The following is a 20,689-nucleotide window of genomic DNA, read 5'->3' as shown; positions in this document are numbered from 1 at the left end:
AAATGTTTCTGTTTAGTTGTTTAAAAAATAAATAAAGGAAAATGTTTAAAACATACCGTATTTTTGTGTGGATAAGACTATATTTCCCCCAATTTTTTTTAAGTTTCAAATTGGGGGTTGTCTTATACATGGGGGCATCTCATACATGGAAAAATATGGCATTCTGTTTTCTCTAAGATTATCTGCTGAAAAGGGCACACAAACCCCATTCTGACATTTTGAGCAGGCCTTAACTAAACACTTGAGGAGCAAAGAGTAATTTCGTGAGTGCACCCTCTCCACCCATGCACTTCCACATTGCTCTGGCCCTCTGCATCTTCCAGGGTGACTGTTTGCAGCAGGGGAGTCTGTTAGAATTCCTGCTCCATGATTGCAGTCATGGGATTTTTGTCTGTCACATGACGGTGTATATTTTGACTCCACAAAGTGGGAAGTGACGGAGACAGGATATTTGTGTTACCGTGTTCCGTGAAGTGGAACTATTGTCCTTTGTTCTTTCTCTTTGCTGTCTGATGCTATAGAGAGAGGGAGCCACGTTGCAGTGCTCCGTGTGTGTTTATATGTAAATAAAGTAGATTAGCCAAAATGCTGAGTTGCTGAGGTCTTTCATGCAAGCTGCGAAGACTCTGCGGATTCCTAAGTGTGCCGATGTCTATTGGCATTGGTTGCTGTGATGTTTGGGCAGAAGAAAGCTTTTGAAGCTCCCGAACGATTGAACCAGGAGGGAGGGAACATGCTAGTCGTGCATATGTTTCTACCAGGGTCCTACTCGAGTGTAGGATGAGCTCCTGACAGAGTCTCCTATCCTTGTGGATTCTTCCAATTGTGTGGAACTTTGGTTTTCCAGAGTTCCAAAACGTGTGAGAGCTTCTCTGAGTATAGGAGGCAGCCTTGCTGTCCACAGTTGTTTTGGAGCTGGCAGAAGCTGATGATGGATGGGATGAGGGGCAGAGCTAGCACACTTGCTATAAGTTTCATGCATGTTATCCCTATCAAGAGTGAAAATCCTTTCTGTGAGCTTCTGGAGCATTTTGATAAAGTGTCTAATGTGAAACAGGCTAAAGAAGCCTCAGTTGAAGTGCAGATCTTCAGAAGTGAAGCCTTTATAAAGAGGGTTGGGATTCCAGTGGAATGATTCCAGATCTTTTAGGATTGAAATTACCCTCAGGAGGGGGAAATGTTCCACACAAGAAGATAGTGGAGAACATTAAGACCTTGGTGGGTGACTGCACTTTTTAATACCATTGGTGGAGGAACATTCAGAATATAATAAGAAAACATAGGCCAGATATATTCACTCTTAGAGATTCTGGGCTCATGAAAATGGAAATAACAAACTAGGAGCCAATGGGGGGGGGGAGAAGTAGAAGGGAATGCTCATATTCAAATGAATAGGAACAGCCATCAAGAGGGTTGAGGTAGATAAATCTCTCTGAAGATTTCCAGGACTTGTTTCTGTTCCCATCACAACTCTAAGGAAGAAAACTTCCAGGTTACTTCTTTTGAGTTTACCTTCAATGAGCTAGAAACAAGACTATCCTCAGCTTCCTAAATGGCTTAAGACTTTGGGTTGTTTTCAACTCACTTTTACACAGGGTAGACCCATTGACGTTAATGGGCCTAAGTCAGTTGTGGCCATTCATTTCAATGGCTCACCGCGATGTGTGGAAGTCAGTTGAATACTATCCTTTGGCTCCAATCTTTTCACAGCGCTGCATGGATCTGTTTCCAAAACCATATCATTCCCCTGCCAAAAATGTCATAGCTACTTCCTCCCTTTTTGTAATAGTTTATAACAATACTTGTATCTAGAGTGAAATGTGAGTAGCAGTTTCTTAAGATTTTTACAACTATAACCCCTTCCCCCCTACAGATGTTAATGAATGTGAGCTGAACCCGAACATCTGTCTGAGCGGAAGCTGTGAGAATACAAGAGGCTCCTTTATCTGTCACTGTGATATGGGTTATTCTGGCAAGAAAGGAACAACGGGTTGCACAGGTATGTATATGTCTTATGCTTATATGTAAATAGTCCCCCCCCCCCATTTACAACTATATACAAATATTTGTCAACAGAATAGTTGCCCATTTGTTTGGTAAAGCAGAATGCCATTCCTCTTTCTGGGGCACAAATTTAAGATTAGTTGACGTGAGAGAGACATAATGAGCAATCTTCTGGGCTTTGCTGGCATGCGCTTAGCTGGTCAGTTACTCAACAAACTGGCCACCTTCATAATACATCCGTGGTTAATTTTATAGCCGTGGAGTGATTTGAAAGTTGCCAGTTGTTTTTTGCCATCTGGCACAAGGAGAGTGCTTGGCTTCTCTCATCTTCAAAATAATTGCTAAGAATAAATTTAAAAAGCTCAGTTGGTATATCACTGCTTGCTCTAGGGTGGGCTGCGCACTTTCTTTTTGTTATTTTTCTGGTTAATTATTTTTGAAGGAAGGAGAAGGATGGACCTATATGATTTTTTTTTTTTAACCCACATTCTAGGTTGGGGATAGCAGTAGGCCCTCGTTCTAAAGGCTACTGATTTAAAACGCTTGTGGTCCAGCAAAGGAAGTATGGGTTTTCCATGATCCTTCATCCAGTTACATTTAATTCCTATCAAAATTGTTGAGGTTTGCCTGTGCTCAATGGCATCTCAGATTGCGGATTTTGAGGGTGAGCTCTCAAGTCGCAGATCTGTAAAAGCAGGAAACACTCCTGTATCTGTATCTAGACGAAAGAGTTTTCCTTTTTGGAGGTGCTTCGCAAAACGAATTTCCTATGGGCTTGCTTCACAAGACGACAACGTCTTGCGAGTTCCTGCTGGGTTTTTCCCCTCCCCTCCTTTTTCTAAGCCGCTAAATCGCTTATCAGCTGATCTGATCAGCAGATAAGCCGCTAAAAGCCGCTAATAGCGCTAATCCGCTAATCCGTCAATGGGCTTGCTTCGCAAGACGAAAAAACCGCTAGACAAAGAGAATCACAGAATGGATTCTTTTCGTCTTGCGAGGCACCACTGTAACGTTAAACTGTAGCTAAAATTTAACTATGGATATATTTGAACAAGCAGTCTGTAAGTGCACGATGCTCAAAAGTCCCTGCTTCACTTCTCCCAAACTACTGACTTTTTAACTGGGATTTAATGTTACATGTGAAGTGGGCCATTGAGTCAGGGCTGTGTTTTGCCTAACTAGGTCACTATGCATACAGATTTAGGAATGTCTCCTCTGTCTGGAGGATGTAACATGAGAACTGACCTTTACTCCAGCAAAACCTTTTATACTAAGTTTTATTCTACCTAAGTTATTGGCAAAGTTCCATGTTGTGAGCAAGACTGGACCAACTAACACAGCATGTAATTCACTGCATCGTGACAAGACCACCATGGACCACGTCAACAAGACCATATTGGATTTGGAAAGTCTACACTTTGTGTGCAAACAGCAGACCCTCTTTTCCAAATGTTTTGGCGAATAGTATGTGTTTAAATAGCTTTCTTTCCCTCTCTCCTTGTGCTTTCAAAGTGACAGCAGTACAGATTCTTGATTTTAAGTGAATTATATCAAGATATGTCAGCAAAACCAAAACATACATGATTTTCATTTCGTTCACCAGCCAAAAGCACTGAAGTTCAAACTTACAAGCTCAGAGGCCAGTTGCATTAATAACACAGGATGTTGGTATTTGAGCAGTGGGGTTCCAAATCATAGCTCTTGCCTAAAATATAAACACAAGCATATGGTTAATTTAATTTTTTTAATGCAGGTTTAGAACAAACACTACTCTTGCAGTCTCAGAGTGGGACAGATACATCAGCCAATAAGTCACTTCTGCTAGGAAACTGAAATTAATGTTGTAAAACAGACATCAAAAATATTTGAAAACGATTCTAGGTGAGAGCAGTGTGGGAACATCATGTATCCCTGTTCATTAGTAACAGCTGCCATGAATATGCATACATAAATGTGGAACTAAGCAGTAATTGCTTTTTCCCTCTTGGACCAACCTTCCAGCATTCTGTAGATCAGGCACCCCTAACCTGCTGCCCTCCAGATGTTTTGGCCTACAACTCCCATGATCCCTAGCTAACAGGAACAGTGGTCAGGGATGATGGGAATTGTAGTCCAAAACATCTGGAGGGCCGAAGGTTGGGGATGCCTGCTGTAGATAGATATGTAGATTTTAAAAAGTCCTTTGGGGTTGGTACCACTTCTTAGTATAGATGTGGGAATCCCACATTTGAATCTACCCCACCCTCCAGAGAAAGCTTCGTACACAAAAGCCCACTTCATGGGTAAGCATGAAGTTTGCCGTGAACACTGAGATCTATCACACTTTGCTCCTAGTCTCTCGCCAGCAGGAGCAAAAAGCGATGACCTCCAGCTTAGAAGCCATCTGCACTATGCTTTGAAAGCAGTACCATACCACTTCAAACAGTCATGAGAATTACCAGGAGACCCCTATTGTGCCTTCACAGAGCTGCAGTTCCCACTCTGAGGATTGTAGGTCTTCTAACAACTTTCAGCATCCGTAACAAATTGCAGTTCCAAGAATTCTTTGAAGGAAGCCATGACTGTTTAAAGTGGCGTCATAGTGCTCTAAATGTTTAGTGCTGATGGGGCTTTAGTGTTGCGTCTAAACCAGGGATTGTGGTTCATTTTGCTCTGAACAAATCATGCTAAGCAAATAACAAATCTTAGCTATGGTTTACTGTGACGTGTTAACACTGGCATAGAAAAATTAGCATGTTGGGGAGAATAGTATGCAGGGAGCCTTTCTGTATGTTAGCTTTCCAGGGGGTAGGAATGTTTTGCCATGGGGGAATATTTCCCTCCGCGGGATGGGAACTTGCAACCTTGGGTTGCTTCAGCTGAAGATGCTGGTGGCATTGCCTCTCTGCATTCCTCCTACTGCCATGGTGCACTCGCTTCTGCTGCTGAGGAGCAGCACGATACAGGAAGAAGAGAGCATCTGTTGATACAAGGAGGGCGCAGAAAAACGGCAGCAGATTCTAGAAACCTAAGGAAGGACCAGCAATGAATACAGTGCTGGGCGAAACTTACCGGAAGAATAAGAAATCAAGATAACTTTTTTTAAATAACAGAATGCAAACAGTTTATTGAATATTTACAGATAAATTATATAAAAAACATTGGCAGGAGTATTGTAACAACCTGCAGTTTTATAAGAGTACACGTATATTTGAAGATGAATAAGTGAACAAATTCAGTTGGTTTGGATATGCAGAAGATAATAAAAACAAAATTTAAGGAACCGCAGAAAGAAGGGGATGGAAATCAAGTTTGGAAATGTCAAAATGAATGTAAAGTTAGTGAAATGTATAAACTTGAAAAGTATAAATAAATAAATAATAAAAATAAAAATCAATGAATGCAGTGCATGTGTAGCCAGCTGCAATGCAAGGGGGAACTTGCAGCAGTAGTGTAACGACATTCAAAGGGGTAGGACGAAGGGGGTGGTCTCAGTTGTGAGAATGTGTCCCCCGAACATATGTGTATTGTGTTTATCATACGTTTAGCACTCTGGCAGCCAGTGTTAAGTATGTGTTCCTTTTACTGCTCACTCGAATGTGAACACAGTATTTGCAGCTGCCCTTGGAAGATGAACAGGGGTCCTCCTTTTGTCCCAGCTGTCCAAATTCCTTTGTTAAAAATGTCTGTAGCCTATTTTATTGCTCAGACCTGGAGCCAAGTGCTTTGTTTCCTATTCCCAGAGAGGAGACCTCCCCCCCTCACCCCAGTGACACAGCATTTGGTGACAGCATTAAAAATGTGTGCATTTGGGCTGAACAGCTTGACGATGGAGGGTGCATTCTCTTCTTTCTGTTGACATGCCAAAGACACCAACACATATTTTTTTTGAGAATTGCAAAAATGTGAATACAACTTTCAAGAGTAGTCTCTTTGTTCATGAGAACAGCCACATAATGTCCTCTGAGTTCTATTACAGTTGCATCTACATATTTCATCTCTTTAGTCATGACTGATTGTTTCCATTTTAACAAGTAAACATGTTTTCCCCCTTCACCCCCAATCATTTAACTTTGTTTGCAATCCATCCACTGACATGCAGTCCCATTCTATACAGATGTTAATCTGTTTTCACTTCAGTTCTTAGTAAGAATGTGGGCAGAGTTCATAGAAATATTTGGTTATATGCAAAGATATATATTACCTGTGACAGAAATCTGGGCGGGATTCATACCATCATTTTTAATTATCAGAAAATGAAAGTGAGTTGAGTCAGCTGAGCTACGTCTTGCTTGATATACGTCCAGCTATATCTTGCTTGAATGAGGAATACAGCACAGAAAGTGTTTGGAAGCAGGGCGTCAGAAACTACTTTATAAAACCCAGCCCTAATTCCAACTTCCTATACTTCATCAAAGCTTCACATTTCTTGTATTCAGTACATCTGATGCTCAATGTATTTATCAAATCCTCCACTAGCAAGAGGCAAAACAGTCCTTACAATGCCTGTCACCAAGGAGCTTGGTTCATCTAAACTCTGCACATGTCCTGGAACTATCATATATATATTTTAGCTTTTCTCTGGGCAGTAAGTGCAGTGCCACTGCAAAAGAAATCATAGGAAACAATATTAGTTTAAAGCATACCTCCCATCACAGTAGCTTTTGGATGGACCATAACCTATGTAGCCTAATTAGTCATTAGAACCTTTGCAATATATATTGCTAGCATGTTCCTCTATGTGGAACCTTTGGCCAACTTGGCCTACCAGGGGGTCCAATTTGGCCCATGAGGTCATTTCCTCCAAGCATGCCCATCAGCTGACAAAACTGACAAGGCAAACAACACTTTTCAGAGGCAGTTTAATAGCAGTTCCTGTGATCCTGTTTCAGCTGAAACAGGATGAGCAGGAGCTGTCTTAAAGTGCTTCTTAAACATTTATTGAAGCATCCCTCTCCCCCATCATTTAAAGAAGGGGTGGGTGCTTCAAACAGCCCTTTTGAGAAGCACTTTAATGTGCCCCCCACAATCCTGTTTCAGCTGAAATGGGGCCACTGAAGCTGCCTTGAAGCGCTTCTCAAAAGCCCTGTTTGAAGCCGCTCACGTGCTTCTATGAGCAGGAGAAAAGCCCGTACCCACATCCTATCACCTCCCTACCGCTTGAGAAATGCATTTGCTTGTTTTTAAAGTGCATATTTTCAAAAATAAACCTGGAGAGAGAGAGAAACTGCACATCATGCGACGTTTCATCCTAGGTCAAGTGGGAAACAAGAGTTGACGTGGGGACAAAATGCACAACCTTATGAAGATGCATGTTCTCCCCACTAGCGGTGGGTGGAGCCATATTGCTCACCTGGCTCCCCAACGATGCATGTTGCTGCATGATGGAGAGGGGCACAGCGGTGGAGCTTGACGTGGTGTAGGCATAGCAGTGGAGCCAGTCCATTGCTCTTGCCGCTGTGTTCGCACTGAAGCCCTTGCTACTTCGCCCCTCCTCAGCAGTGACACATGGCACTGGGAGCCAGCTGAACAACTCTGCCTGTACAGCCCCACCAGCCGCTACTTTGCCCAAGACCCAGGGCTGGGGAGAAATGGAGAGGAAAGTTGCTATCCACTTTCTCTCTTGTTGCATCTGCAGAAGGTTGGGAGCAGCTCTCAGCACATCCACATAGTGGCAGGAATATGACCTAGAAGTCACAAAGCGGGTGAGGACTTAGGATATGGGCCAGTGTAAGGTCCCTTTTGGAACGTGGGTGGCACTGTGGGTTAAACCACAGAGCCTAAGGCTTGCCGATCAGAAGGTCGGCAGTTCGAATCCCTGCAACGGGGTGAGCTCCCGTTGCTCGGTTCCTGCTCCTGCCCACCTAGCAGTTCGAAAGCATGTCAAAGTGCAAGTAGATAAATAGGTACCACTCCAGTGGAAAGGTAAACGGCGTTTCCGTGCGCTGCTCTGGTTCGCCAGAAGCTGCTTAGTCATGTCGGCCACATGACCCGGAAGCTGTACGCCAGCTCCCTTGACCAATAAAGCGAGATGAGCACCGCAACCCCAGAGTCGGCCACGAGTGGACCTAATGGTCAGGGGTCCCTTTACCTTTAGCTTTAAGGTCCCTTTCACTTTAAACAATGCATTAGTTTGCATTATGTACATGGCTTTAATTGATGTCATATGCACCATGGCCTGTTTCCACTGTGAACGTTTTATTTATCTGCATGCCTTCCTTCAACACAAATATTCTCAGGGTGGCTCACAACAATATGACTGTTGTACAGAGGCCAAGTTGATAGCTGCTGCTGGGCTGGTGGCAGAGCAATTTATGTTCTGTTTTAGTTCAGTGGGACAGTATAAGTTCAGTGTGAGAGCTGGGATGTGGTTGTTTTTCTGTGCTTGCTCTCAAACTGGAGTCTTGGGACCGGTTCACATGGCCTCTTGGTGTGTTGCGGCCCTTTATTACAGCCTTGTTTTTGCTTTTACTTTGTATAGACTTGGACAGAATACAATATTCAAAAAACATTGGCTTGCCCCACACTCAACTGTTCGTTGAGAGCAGTGCAGGCTGCCGCAGACTTTCCTAGATGGAAATCGACTGTGTTTTGTGCTAACAGCAAATCATTCGAGGCAAATTTGCTTCCTATGTGTGTGATGCAAACTGGCCTGGAAAATAAAGCAGAGCCCTCACATCACGTTAATCGACGTTCCTTACAAAGATAAGAAGACATGTGCTCTAGTAGGAAGAAGCAGTGGGGCGGGCTGAGGATGTAGGGTCATCCTTGGGCCGGAATGTTTGTTTTTATTGGCCAGCCACAGTTTTACGCTCAAAGGGAAACTTTGCAAGGAAACAAGATCTGGACGGGGGGGATAGATAGAGAAAATGTTTATACAGTCTTGACACTGTGCTCTTCCTTTTAGTAAAGTCAATGAATATTTTGCTCTTCGTTTTTAGAGGCTGTGTTGGGTATCTTTAGTCATGCTGAGTAGCAGCCTGCTTCACAGTGGTCCTGCAGGAATCGTAAGAGACTTGATAGGGCAACAGAGCCCAGTCTCTTTGTATTACTGGAAAGCTGGAAGATAATTTTATTTTGGTTTCATAATCAGGGGACCAAACCAACACAGTTTGAAAACCACTGTGTTAAGGCTCCTCCTTTCCTCTGGCTGAAACTTTTGTTGTTGTTGTTTAGTTGTTTAGTCTTGTATGACTCTTCGTGACCCCATAGACCGGAGCACACCATGCACTTCTGTCTTCCACTGCCTTCCGCAGCTTGGTCAAACACATGTTGGTAGCTTTGAGAACACTGTCCAACCATCTCGTCCTCTGTCGTCTCCTTCTCCTTGTGCCCTCCATCTTTCCCAACATCAGAGTCTTTTCCAGGGAGTCTTCTCTTCTCATGAGGTGGCCAAAGTATTGGAGCCTCAGCTTCAGGATCTGTCCTTCCAGTGAGCACTCAGGACTGATTTCCTTAAGAATGCGTGGGTTTGATTTTCTTGCAGTCCATGGGACTCTCAAGAGTCTCCTCCAGCACCATAATTCAAAAGAATAAATTCTTTGGCTATCAGCCTTCTTTATAGTCCAGCTCTCACTTCCATACATCACTACTGGGAAAACCACAGCTTTAACTATACGGACCTTTGTCGGCAAGGTGATGTCTCTGCTTTAGTTCAGGGCACAAAATGATTGCTTTTGAGGGATGTTAAATGCCCTCCCAAAAAACAGTTACTTTGTCACCTGTCTCCTTCTGCCCTGGCCACTCTTTTGGTGACATTTTATTAAAAAAATAAAGGAATAAGGAGTTGCAGCCAGCTATATCCCACTCAGAGTAGACCCACTGAAATTAGCCATGGCATTTAATTTAAATGGGTCCACTTGCTAGTAGGACTAACAAGCAGCCAGCCTGTTCCTAGTCTATGCCAACTGTGCAAGTCAGTTTCATCCAGTTACCAGATTAATCTGTAATATATTTTTTAACCTGTACAAAAATTCATATTCAAATAAATATTTTATCTTGAAATATGTATTTAAATACTTATTTTATCTCATTATGCACATTTCTAAACACATTTTATCCCAAAATGTGCATTTCAGCATTTTGGGGTATATTTTTTGAGCCAATAACTTAAGTTGTAAACTTCAGAAAAGTACAAAATCTGAAAAATGAATTCATTTGGATCTGCACGTTAGCTTGGGAAGTGTGGATCATCTTACCTAGCATTAGAAGTCGCAGAAATCAAATTCGTGAAGCATCTCTCACTGTCTTAGGTATTGCAGTTATCTTGTAGTATGAAAGCTGGCTTTAAAATGAAACTAAGGAAGTCATGTAAGCAATCAAAATCAGATTCAATCACCTATGCATAATTAAACGATGCAATGCCAAGGTGGTGCTCTCTGCAGAATCTTTCTACCTGTCGGAAATATGGTGGTGCTGTGGTCTAAAACCACTTAGCCTCTTGGGCTTGCCGATTGGAAGGTCGGTGGTTCGAATCCCCGCGACGGGGTGAGCTCCCGTTGCTCGGTCCCAGCTCCTGCCAACCTAGCAGTTTGAAAGCACGCCCAAAAGTGCAAGTAGATAAATAGGTACTGCTCCAGCGGGAAGGTAAACGGCGTTTCTGTGCGCTGCACTGGTTTTGGCAGAAGTTGCTTAGTCATGCTGGCCATATGACCCGGAAAAACTGTCTGCGGACAAAAGTCGGCTCCCTCGGCCAGTAAAGTGAGATGAGCGCCGCAAGCCCAGAGTCGTTTGCAGCTGGACTTAACTGTCAGGGGTCCTTTCCCTTTCCCTTTTGAATAGTGTACTCAAAGATTTGCCAGCTGCTTATCAGAAAATAAAGCAGTTAAGGGGGGGAAAGTGTTTGCCCGAAGAAATTTGAGAAAATGATTTACATTTGCCTGCTTTACATTTTATTGTTTTCCCCTGCAGATATTAATGAGTGTGAAATTGGAGCCCATAATTGTGACCGGAATGCTATCTGTACAAACACAGCTGGAAGTTTCAAATGCAGCTGCAGCACAGGTTGGCTTGGCGATGGTATCAAGTGTAAAGGTGAGTTAGAGGAACTCTGGTCAGGTGCTGTTGTTTTTAAACTTCGAAATATTTATATGTCAGTGTTGAAAGTAATCATTTGGGCATCCTTTGGCTTCATTTGCTCTGAAAGTGACTTTATAGTTATCAAATCCAACTCTCTGTGCCAGTGCAGAGATCTCATCAACCCCTTGCAGATGTTTTTCTAACTGCTCCTTAAACACTTGGAGAGAAGGAAAATTTGCTGCTTTCCTTAGGCCTCTTCTACTGTTGCCCAGATGATTTTGAAATAAGCATTCCCTCTCCACCGCTTCAAATAATCAGCTTAAAATTACATTTGTTTCTCTTCCCGGGAGTATAAACAATTGCTGTCAGTCTTTATTCTGGCATTTTTATAACAATCTGCAAAGTAGTACAGCGTACCTCAGCAGCTATTTCTTCACCTATCAAAACTTGGCTTATTTTTAAGTATGTTGCACTTGTTTTGGTGATGAATTGCCTGGTATAGCAATTGGTAGTTTTCATCTTAAGTACTTATCTGAATTTACTTAGACTTGGGAATGTTATGTCAATCCGCAGATAGAGTATATGGAGGTCTAATTTTTTTAAAAAACTAACTGGGAATTCTGTCCCACATATTGTCGTGCCATTGATTTTTTTTCATAGACCTTCTGCTGTTGCAAGACTTTCCCTTTCAGCTTGCAATGAAAAAAATTGTGTTTTTATTAATGTCATTTTTGTTCCCTTCAGACCTAGATGAATGCTCAAATGGGACACACATGTGCAGCCCCCATGCGGATTGCAAAAATACCATGGGGTCGTACCGTTGCCTGTGTAAAGAGGGGTACTCTGGGGATGGATTCACATGTACAGGTGAGCTTTCTTGGGGGGACTCTCCCATACCTCTGATGGTGACATTGAGGGAGTCCCTTTCCTCCACTGCCCAGTGTTTGACAATATAAAATGGTTCCTCAGGAGCACGTACCTGGCTATCTTACCCATTTGAATGAATATGTGGCTGTTGTTAGAAACAATTGAATGGGGCCTGTGTAAAAAGGTCAGACAGATCTATTTCTGTTCTCTTGCAGTTGTTTCCATGGGTTCATTCATAATTTAATTCCATTTCATCTCCACATTAATCTACTTTTTTAAAAAAAAAAAGTGCAAAGAGTGCTATTTAAATTAGGGATGATTCAGTCTATTTTTGACCCGTGTGAATCTCACATGTGTTTTTTAAAGTCCAGATGGGAATTCATATTTAAGTACGTACTTGAACAATATTTTATCACAAAATATGTATTATATCTCAGTGTATGTATTTAAACCTAGAACAATACCTTTCCCCCCCAAAAATAACGATACAGTAGTCGAGACTATGCATTTTTCATGCTTTGTGGGGTTTTTTGTTTGTTTAGCTAATAAACCTATTGCAAACTTAGGAGAAATCTCTCTCTCTCTCTCTCTCTCTCTCTCTCTCTCTCTCTCACACACACACACACACACACCTTCCACTGAGCTATGGACCTACCCCTTTATGTCTTCCAAAGCAGAAAAATAATCTTCTCTCCCTTTCCATTTGGCAAACACTCATTATGTCCATACTTTAGTTTCTGTTGTAGAATTTCAGGCCTTGGGCAATAGTTGCTCCTTGACATAAATAAAATAAAGTGTTCACTCAACTGTGACTTCTATTTCTTTTCAGATATTGATGAATGCGCAGAAAACTTGAACCTCTGTGAAAACGGCCAGTGCCTCAATGCTCCAGGAGGTTATCGCTGTGAATGTGATATGGGGTTTCTACCTACCCCAGATGGGAAAGCCTGCACAGGTAATTCAGTGTCGTATATAAACCGTACTTACCTGAATTTGGCAAGCCAATGTAATTAGGCAATCATCGCAGGTCTCCTGAATTTTTCGAAAGAAATTTAAAGGCACATCGCCATTGGGATCAAAAAGAAGTTCCCACTAGGGAGTTTCAGTAGAATGTGTCTCATCTTAGTATTATATTTATGAAATATCAAATGGCTTATTGAGATAAAATTGTAAGAAGCGTAAGTTGGTTATGAATGATGATCTCACCATCACAGTGCATCAACAACTCATAGCAATGCTAAACCTCTGTGAATCGTATCCTATACAAACAAGCATTGCAATCAATCGTGAATCCTAGTTGGGATTATGCAGATGATGAAATGAAGTTTTACATATAGGAGCTAGATTCATTATTGATGTAGTAATTATTATTATTATTTGTTGATTTATTTACTAATGTCAAAACAGCCTTGCAAGTGGTTTGCAAGTATTAAAAACAATTATAGAAAAACAATCCATAGTTCTTAGTGGCACTAAGTTCTATGGGACAAAGTGAACAAGTTGTAATCAGCAAGACTGATGCAGGGAGCAAACCCAGCTATCGCCCTAGAAACTGGCATCAGCAGGGTCAAGAAACAGGGTTAGCTTCCCACCATAGTTCTGAGTACACATCCTTACTCTCTCCCAGATTACTGAACAATCTTCATGAATTTCTCAGGGAGAAAGCTGAACATACTTTCCTTAGGGACACTCTTAGGTGTCCCTAGTCTACCTTTCTATAACTAAACTGAAGGACTTGTCTCCCCAAGAGATATCTCATGGCTGGTGAACACAGTGTCTCTGAGACTCATCCCATAAGGGAAGAGACTACACTGGAACTATCAGAGGACAAATGTTTCCAACTGCCTCACCCCACTGTCTGGGTCCCTTGTAAGGTGGAACCGCCCCCTAAATATTTATTTATTCCTGCTCTCTCTGACCTTTTTATGGGGAGTCTTTTATTTTTTTACTTTTAAAGAACATGCAGGTGTTTTTCTCACCCACTTTGGTGTTTTGCTTTTCGAATTGTGTTCATTACTTAAAGCTGAAAGTTGCGTTCTTGCTTATATCAACATAATTAAGGCATCTCCTGTCTCTTTCCCCCTTCCTTCAAGATATCGATGAGTGTGCCCTTCCCAACATATGTGTCTTTGGGACTTGCCAAAACCTGCCTGGCTTGTTCCAGTGCCACTGTGAGACAGGATATGAATTGGACCGAAGCGGTGGGAACTGCACAGGTAAGTATGTGACTTGGCCAATCTAGTTGTTAGCATTACTTGGCTGATTCATTAAAGAGATAGGCCTCTTTACTTAACTGCTCATGTAAACAAGTTTTCTCAGAAATATGTCCAGTTTAACTAATCTTCAGTGGCAAAGACATCCTGGTGCTATGAGTTTGATCTTACAAAGGATGGCCGCATTCAGTCGTACCACCCACCAAATATATTACCATTTCTGCTGGATTGGGGAAATGAAATAAGTTTGGAGGTAGGCATTTCCACATATTATGCTTCGACTGGGTTCACAACATACTTTTAAAGCACTCGCCTCCCAATTATCCTGGGAACTGTAGTTTGCCCTTCACAGAGCTACAATTCCCAGCATGCATAAAAAAACCTACAGTCCCCAGGATTCTTTGGGGGTGAGTGCGAATGTGCTTTAAATGTATGATGTATATGCAGCCTTACAGTTTTAAATCAAGGTAATCTGACAGGCACTTTTCTTTGATGTTGTTGTGGAGCAAAGCATTTTATATTTACTTGCTAAAACAGGTATGGGGGAACTTGTGAGTTTGCAGGTGTCTTTGGACTTCAGCTCCTCTCAGTCACAGCCAGCATGGCCAATGATCAGGGATGATTGAATATGTAGTCAAACAACATATGCAAGGTCTCTACTCTCAAACGACAGTGGGCACTCAGCAAACATGATTCCAGTCACGCCAAAATTCCATGTACAAGTTTCGGGATCGGGGCCACCGTGCCTGATTTTGCAGAATTGCATTTTATTTTTGTTCTTTAAATGAACAAAAAACCCCCACAATATTCATAGGAAATATGAAGAATATTTAATTTGCACCCAAAAAATGCTTATTAAATTGGCTGGCAAGGAAGAGAATAGTAGATTATTGGAACCAAGGATATTTATTCAAAGTGATTGCAGAATGGGTATAGGATGGGTATAGGATGTGTGCATTCAACTGAAATCCACTGAGGCTTAAATGGGCATTGCCTTGTATTTTTTTCTTAGGCTTAGTAGACAAACCATGGAAATGGGCATACCTGGTTTTCTTGCTGCTGTTTGTATGATTTGCTTGGAGTCTTTGGGTGTTTGCTCACTCCTAGGTTCTTCTTCGATTTTTCCTGTCCAGATATCAACGAGTGTGCAGACCCCACAACTTGCATCAGCGGCACTTGCCTCAATATGCCTGGCAGTTATACCTGTGAGTGCCCCCCAGATTTCGAACTGAACCCCACTCGTGTTGGATGTGTTGGTAAATATCATTTCTTTTTGGGCTTCCTGAGTCAACATATGTAGCTCTTCTGAAGTGTTTTATTCATGGTTTGGGTCACATAGGATGCATAGGAAGCTGAGTCATTGTTCCATCAAGCTAAGTGTTGTCTACACTGCCGGGCAGCAGCTCTCCAACGTTTTGGACAAAAAACCACTTTCCCGTCCTACCTGGAGATGCCAGGGATTGAACCTGAGGCTTTTTGCATTCTTGAAAATTAAGTGAAACTAGGCTTAAGTGAGGGACGCGGGTGGCGCTGTGGGTTAAACCACAGAGCCTAGGACTTGCTGATCAGAAGGTCGGTGGTTCGAATCCCTGTGATGGGGTGAGCTCCCGTTGCTCGGTCCCTGCTCCTGCCAACCTAGCAGTTCGAAAGCACATCAAAGGGCAAGTAGATAAATAGGTACCGCTCCGGTGGGAAGGTAAACGGCGTTTCCGTGTGCTGCTCTGGTTTGCCAGAAGCGGCTTAGTCATGCTGGCCACATGACCCGGAAGCTGTACGCCGGTTTCTTTGGCCAGTAAAGCGAGATGAGCGCCACAACCCCAGAGTCGGTTACGACTGGACCTAATGGTCAGGGGTCCCTTTACCTTTAGGCTTAAGTGAAGCAACTCTACAGTTAAATATACAGTCATACCTCAGGTTAAAGTCACTTCAGGTTGAGCGTTTTCAGGTAGCGCTCCGCGGCGAACCGGAAGTAATGGAATGTGTTACTTCCAGGTTTTGCTGCTCGCGCATGCGTAGATGCTCAAAATGACATCATGCGCATGCGCAGAAGCGGCAAATCATGACCCGCAGACGCGGGTTGCGTTCTGCTCTGGATGTGAATGGGGCTCCGGAACGGATCCCGTTCGCATCCTGAGGTACCACTGTAATCAAGGCATGGAATGGTAAACTGGGATGGATATTTTTGAGGTGTTGATGGTAGAACTACTGAACCGTATTGGCTATTGAGGTAAAAAAATAAAGATATGGAAATCTGACACATCAGGAAAGATAACCAGGAGCACAGCTTGGCTTATTTTGGGGAAAGGCACTACAGTACTTGAAACATCTTCTTTTGCCCACTAGATACACGCTCTGGCTTCTGTTACTTGGAAATTAAACCTCGAGGAGATAATGGAGATACAGCTTGCAGCAATGAAATCGGAGTTGGAGTTTCCAAGGCCTCTTGCTGTTGTTCCCTTGGTAAAGCCTGGGGGATTCCCTGCGAACAGTGCCCAGCTGTGAACTCAAGTAAGTGAGGCAGAGCAGTAAAAGACGGTGACTCATTTGTGTCTTGGTCCATTTGCTCCCTTTGAGCAAAAGTCAATCCAAGTAGGATCACCCACAAGGCACAGTCATGTGCTAAATTGCCAGGAGATTGCGCTATAGTGTAGAAAGCCACTGGCTTTGAACTTGTGTCACACGGAGCTAAATAATTCAAATCTTGTTTTCGAAAAAATAAAGCTCAGCTTGCTTTGGATGTCAATGAAGTCTGAATCAAGCCCCGTATACTTCTCAGGAGAGAGGTTACGTATAGACCACTTCATTGCAATGTTAAGTTCATCCTGGGAACCTCCAACTTGATCTCTGGTTGGAAGAAGATTGCAGAAGAAAAATAAGGGTGCAAACCAGACTCCTCGCTCCTGCTGGTGGGGCTTTTCTGAGCTGAATGACCACTGCTGTATCCACAGCCTTCTGCTCATGACGACTGGGCAGAAAAAAGGAGGGGGCAGGGCAACTGGCTCCAAATTGGGGTTGATGCCAGCATGTGATGGAAGTAGGATGGGCTTAGGAGGCAGCATTTGGAGACGCCAGCTGGTCTTCATCAGTGGGGATTTGAGCAGCGGCCCACCTTACCTGCATGTTTGGCAGCCAATGGAAGGCCAGTTTTGCTGGTAGGACTTGATGTAGAAACACCTACCCCTTCCTTGCAGCCCGATGTAAGGAGAGTTAGAGTGATAATTTTTGTAGCAGAACTTTGGCTATTGCAGGCTCATGAAATTTATTTCCCTTTTCAGGTGACTACAAGCTGCTATGTCCTGGAGGAGAGGGATTCCGACCAAATCCTATTACAGTTATTTTGGAGGGTAATGCATATTTGTGGTGGCTCTCTACTAATCACCATGTCATAATGAATTATTATTTCATGAGCTTCGTTTGTTCGCAGTCCTCTTTAACAAGATACTGTCTGCATTTACGTTTGATTTTAGATATTGATGAGTGTCAAGAGCTACCTGGACTTTGCCAAGGAGGAAAATGCATAAATTCATTTGGCAGCTTTCAGTGTCAGTGTCCAACTGGCTACTATCTGAATGAAGACACTCGAGTCTGTGAGGGTAAGTAAGCCTCAGGTTTATTCAGTATTGCTTTTGATTCTGTGCGGAAAAAGAATGTTCCTCAAACCACATTGTCTCTTTTCAGAAAAATTAGATGTAGAAAGTTACAATTAACTGAAGGTTATGTGCATGATTACCGTATTTTTCCATCTATAAGACTCCCCCATATATGACACCCCCTACTTTGGGGGACTCAGATTTAAGAAAATAGCCTCAGCACTATCCGTGTATAAGATGCCCCCTAATTTTTGACACTATTTATTAGGGGGGAAACCTAGTAGTATACATGGGGGGGGAATAGGGGACACGGGTGGCACTGTGGGTTAAACCACAGAGCCTAGGACTTACCGATCAGAAGGTCGGCAGTTCGAATTCCCGCGACGGGGTGAGCTCCCGTTGCTCGGTCCCTGCTCCTGCTAACCTAGCAGTTTGAAAGCACATCAAAGTGCAAGTAGATAAATAGGTACTGCTCTAGCGGGAAGGTAAACGGCGTTTCCATGCACTGCTCTGGTTTGCCAGAAGCGGCTTAGTCATGCTGGCCACATGACCCAGAAGCTGCACGCCGGCTCCCTCTGCCAATAAAGCGAGATGAGCGCCGCAACCCCAGAGTCGGCCACGACGGGACCTAATGGTCAGGGGTCCCTTTACCTTTACCTATATATGGAAAAATACGGTATTTATCTTCCCAAGCCCATTGGAACAGGTAGGGTAGAAAGCATGGAAACCAATGGTAGGCACAGCCAGAACCAATGGCAGGCAGAGTCAATTCTAGTGTTTCCACCATCCTTTTCCATGATGAGTTCTGCAAAGACGACACAGGAGGAAGCTAACTAAGAGACACTGCAATGTGTTATACCTGGGGCTGCCTCTGAAGATGGTGCAGAAACTTCATCTGCTGCAGAATTCAGTGGCCAGGTTGCTCACCAGATCAAGATGGTTCAAGCATATAATATAAATCCTGGCCCAACTTCACTGCCTGCCAATTAGTTTATGAGCCTAATGCAAAGGGCTACTTTTGATTATAAAACCTCAGGACAGCCTCTCCCTGTATGAACCAATCTGGACCCTACAATCATCATCTGAGGCCCTTCTTTGTGACCCCCCGCCATGAGAAGTCCAGAGGGTGGCAACACGAGATGGGGCCTTTTCTGCGGTGGCTCCCCGCTTCTGAAATACTCTCCCCTGGGAAGCTTGCCTAGCACCATCATTGTACTGTATGTCTTTAGGCACCAGGCAAAAACTTTTCTTTATAGCCAGGCCTTTGGTCTTTAACTATCTGTGGTCTTTTGGAAGTGGGTGGGATGTTTTTAAGTGTATTTCTCTTTTCCACTTGGTTTTAATGTATCTTATGTGGGGGGGGCGGTGGGGAGTGGGTGTCTGTCTGTTTGGTTATAAGTTGCGTTGGGTTGCCCTGGGCAATATATATTGTAGTTAAGCAATATATACATGCGTTTTAATCAATAAAATATATAAAAATACCTATTATACTTCTTTTATTCAGGGCTAACCAAAGTGCGGCCCAAAGGTGTGATAATGAAGTGGGGGAGGGGGGGAACATCTGTTGAGCTTTTCCTCTTCATTCAATAACTACTTTCAACCCATATCTATCTAGGATTAGGGAACCTGTTTTTTATGCAGCACAAAAAACTTTCTCTAGTTGATATTAACTTCCCATATTTGTTTTTGCAGATATTGATGAATGTAAGAATGAAGGCATCTGTGGACCTGGAACTTGCTACAACACTGTAGGAAACTACACTTGTATTTGTCCTCCTGACTACTTGCAAGTAAATGGCGGAAACAATTGTATGGGTAAGTTTGTTTATTTCAACGTTTTCTAATCCACCTTTCCACACTGAAATGAAGCACTCAGGGTGGCATACATCCAAACACAAAATCACAACAATGGCAACTCAAACACAATGGAAAACAACAGCGTAGCAACATAATAAGCTAAATATGGTTGCGGGAGAAAATAAAATATATATTGTTTAGAGTCCTTCTTGTATCAGTTCTCAACTGGCAGCCTGGCTGAACTTAACTTGAACAAAGGTAGCATATGCAAAACAAAAGCCTAGCCTTGTTTCTTAATGTTCATTAGCAAAACTGATAACTATATTTGCAATAAGACTTTGAACATATCTAATTAGAGAGCATGGCTACATGCAAGCGTTTCCTTCCCTTCATGAATGGAAAGTCTTACTTGCTGAAAAAGTTTGTGACTGGCTAGAATGCTTTTAACAAAGGAAGGCAAAATCAAATCCTGAATTGTGCTCTGGTAATGTTAGCAGCAAACTTCCCGTAATGTTCAGTGGGCACAATGTCAGGAAATTTGATATGTAGTGATAGAGACCAATGTGACTAAGTAAATGGTGGCAGTTCAGGGTATGGAACTGGTTCAGTAATGTGGGCTGCATTGCCTGCTATGCTAAACCAAAAAGCCTGTCTTAATCCAGCAAAGGCATGTGTGGTGTGCACTAGCACACAGCAGCTGCAATCTGCTTTCCTCCACCATTTGTGTGAACAAGCCAGGATCTTGCACTTAATAATAGCTTCCTGTTACACGCTTACCTGGAAACAGTAGTTAATGGCTTCCAAACAAGCCAAAATATGATGATGTTTAAATTTGGCTTAATATTCTGCTTTGTTTGGAAGCCAATAACTTGCCTTCCAGTTTCTCATGAAACAAGAAGCTATAATCCTGGCTTGAAACAATAATAGCAAAGAGTAACTCTGAGCATATGCAGAATGTGTTTCCTGCACCCAAGCAGCAGCCTCAAGTGGGGAGGGGGGAAGACTTCAAAGTTGGAGACTTCCAGAAAGGGCGGTTCACCTTTTGCTTTGTAACTTTAGTACTGGTACATAGCTAAGGCGAAAGAAAGAAAGAAAACACCAGAGGCTTTGTAGATTTGGTACTCTGCTTAAGGGATGCTTCCTCCTGTATTACGGAGAGGGTTGCCAGATTAATAATGACTTCAGTCCAGATGAGTACAAGTTTTGTTCAGGCTTCCTGAG

The 20,689-nt window shown here is 42.8% G+C and overlaps 1 protein-coding gene across 4 annotated transcripts in view; it reads left to right on the top strand.

Moving 5' to 3' along the window:
* The window catches only part of FBN1 (fibrillin 1), a 217,779-nt gene that overhangs the window by 145,282 nt on the left and 51,808 nt on the right, over window positions 1-20,689 (top strand). For 3 of the 4 annotated variants that reach the window (XM_082198198.1, XM_082198199.1, XM_082198200.1), the window contains 10 exons: window positions 1,874-1,999; window positions 10,894-11,016; window positions 11,746-11,868; window positions 12,698-12,823; window positions 13,962-14,084; window positions 15,215-15,337; window positions 16,425-16,589; window positions 17,357-17,425; window positions 17,549-17,674; window positions 19,364-19,486. In XM_082198198.1, the coding sequence (XP_082054324.1) occupies window positions 1,874-1,999; window positions 10,894-11,016; window positions 11,746-11,868; window positions 12,698-12,823; window positions 13,962-14,084; window positions 15,215-15,337; window positions 16,425-16,589; window positions 17,357-17,425; window positions 17,549-17,674; window positions 19,364-19,486 (1,227 nt within the window). Of the gene's footprint in view, window positions 1-1,873; window positions 2,000-3,295; window positions 5,310-10,893; window positions 11,017-11,745; window positions 11,869-12,697; window positions 12,824-13,961; window positions 14,085-15,214; window positions 15,338-16,424; window positions 16,590-17,356; window positions 17,426-17,548; window positions 17,675-19,363; window positions 19,487-20,689 lie in introns of those variants that run through there. The other variant, XM_082198201.1, reaches the window with a different exon arrangement.

This window comes from Podarcis vaucheri, assembly GCF_965113315.1.
Source record: "Podarcis vaucheri genome assembly, chromosome: 14".
In the NCBI taxonomy this organism is placed as follows: domain Eukaryota; kingdom Metazoa; phylum Chordata; class Lepidosauria; order Squamata; family Lacertidae; genus Podarcis; species Podarcis vaucheri.
This window is presented reverse-complemented; position numbering and strand designations above follow the sequence as displayed.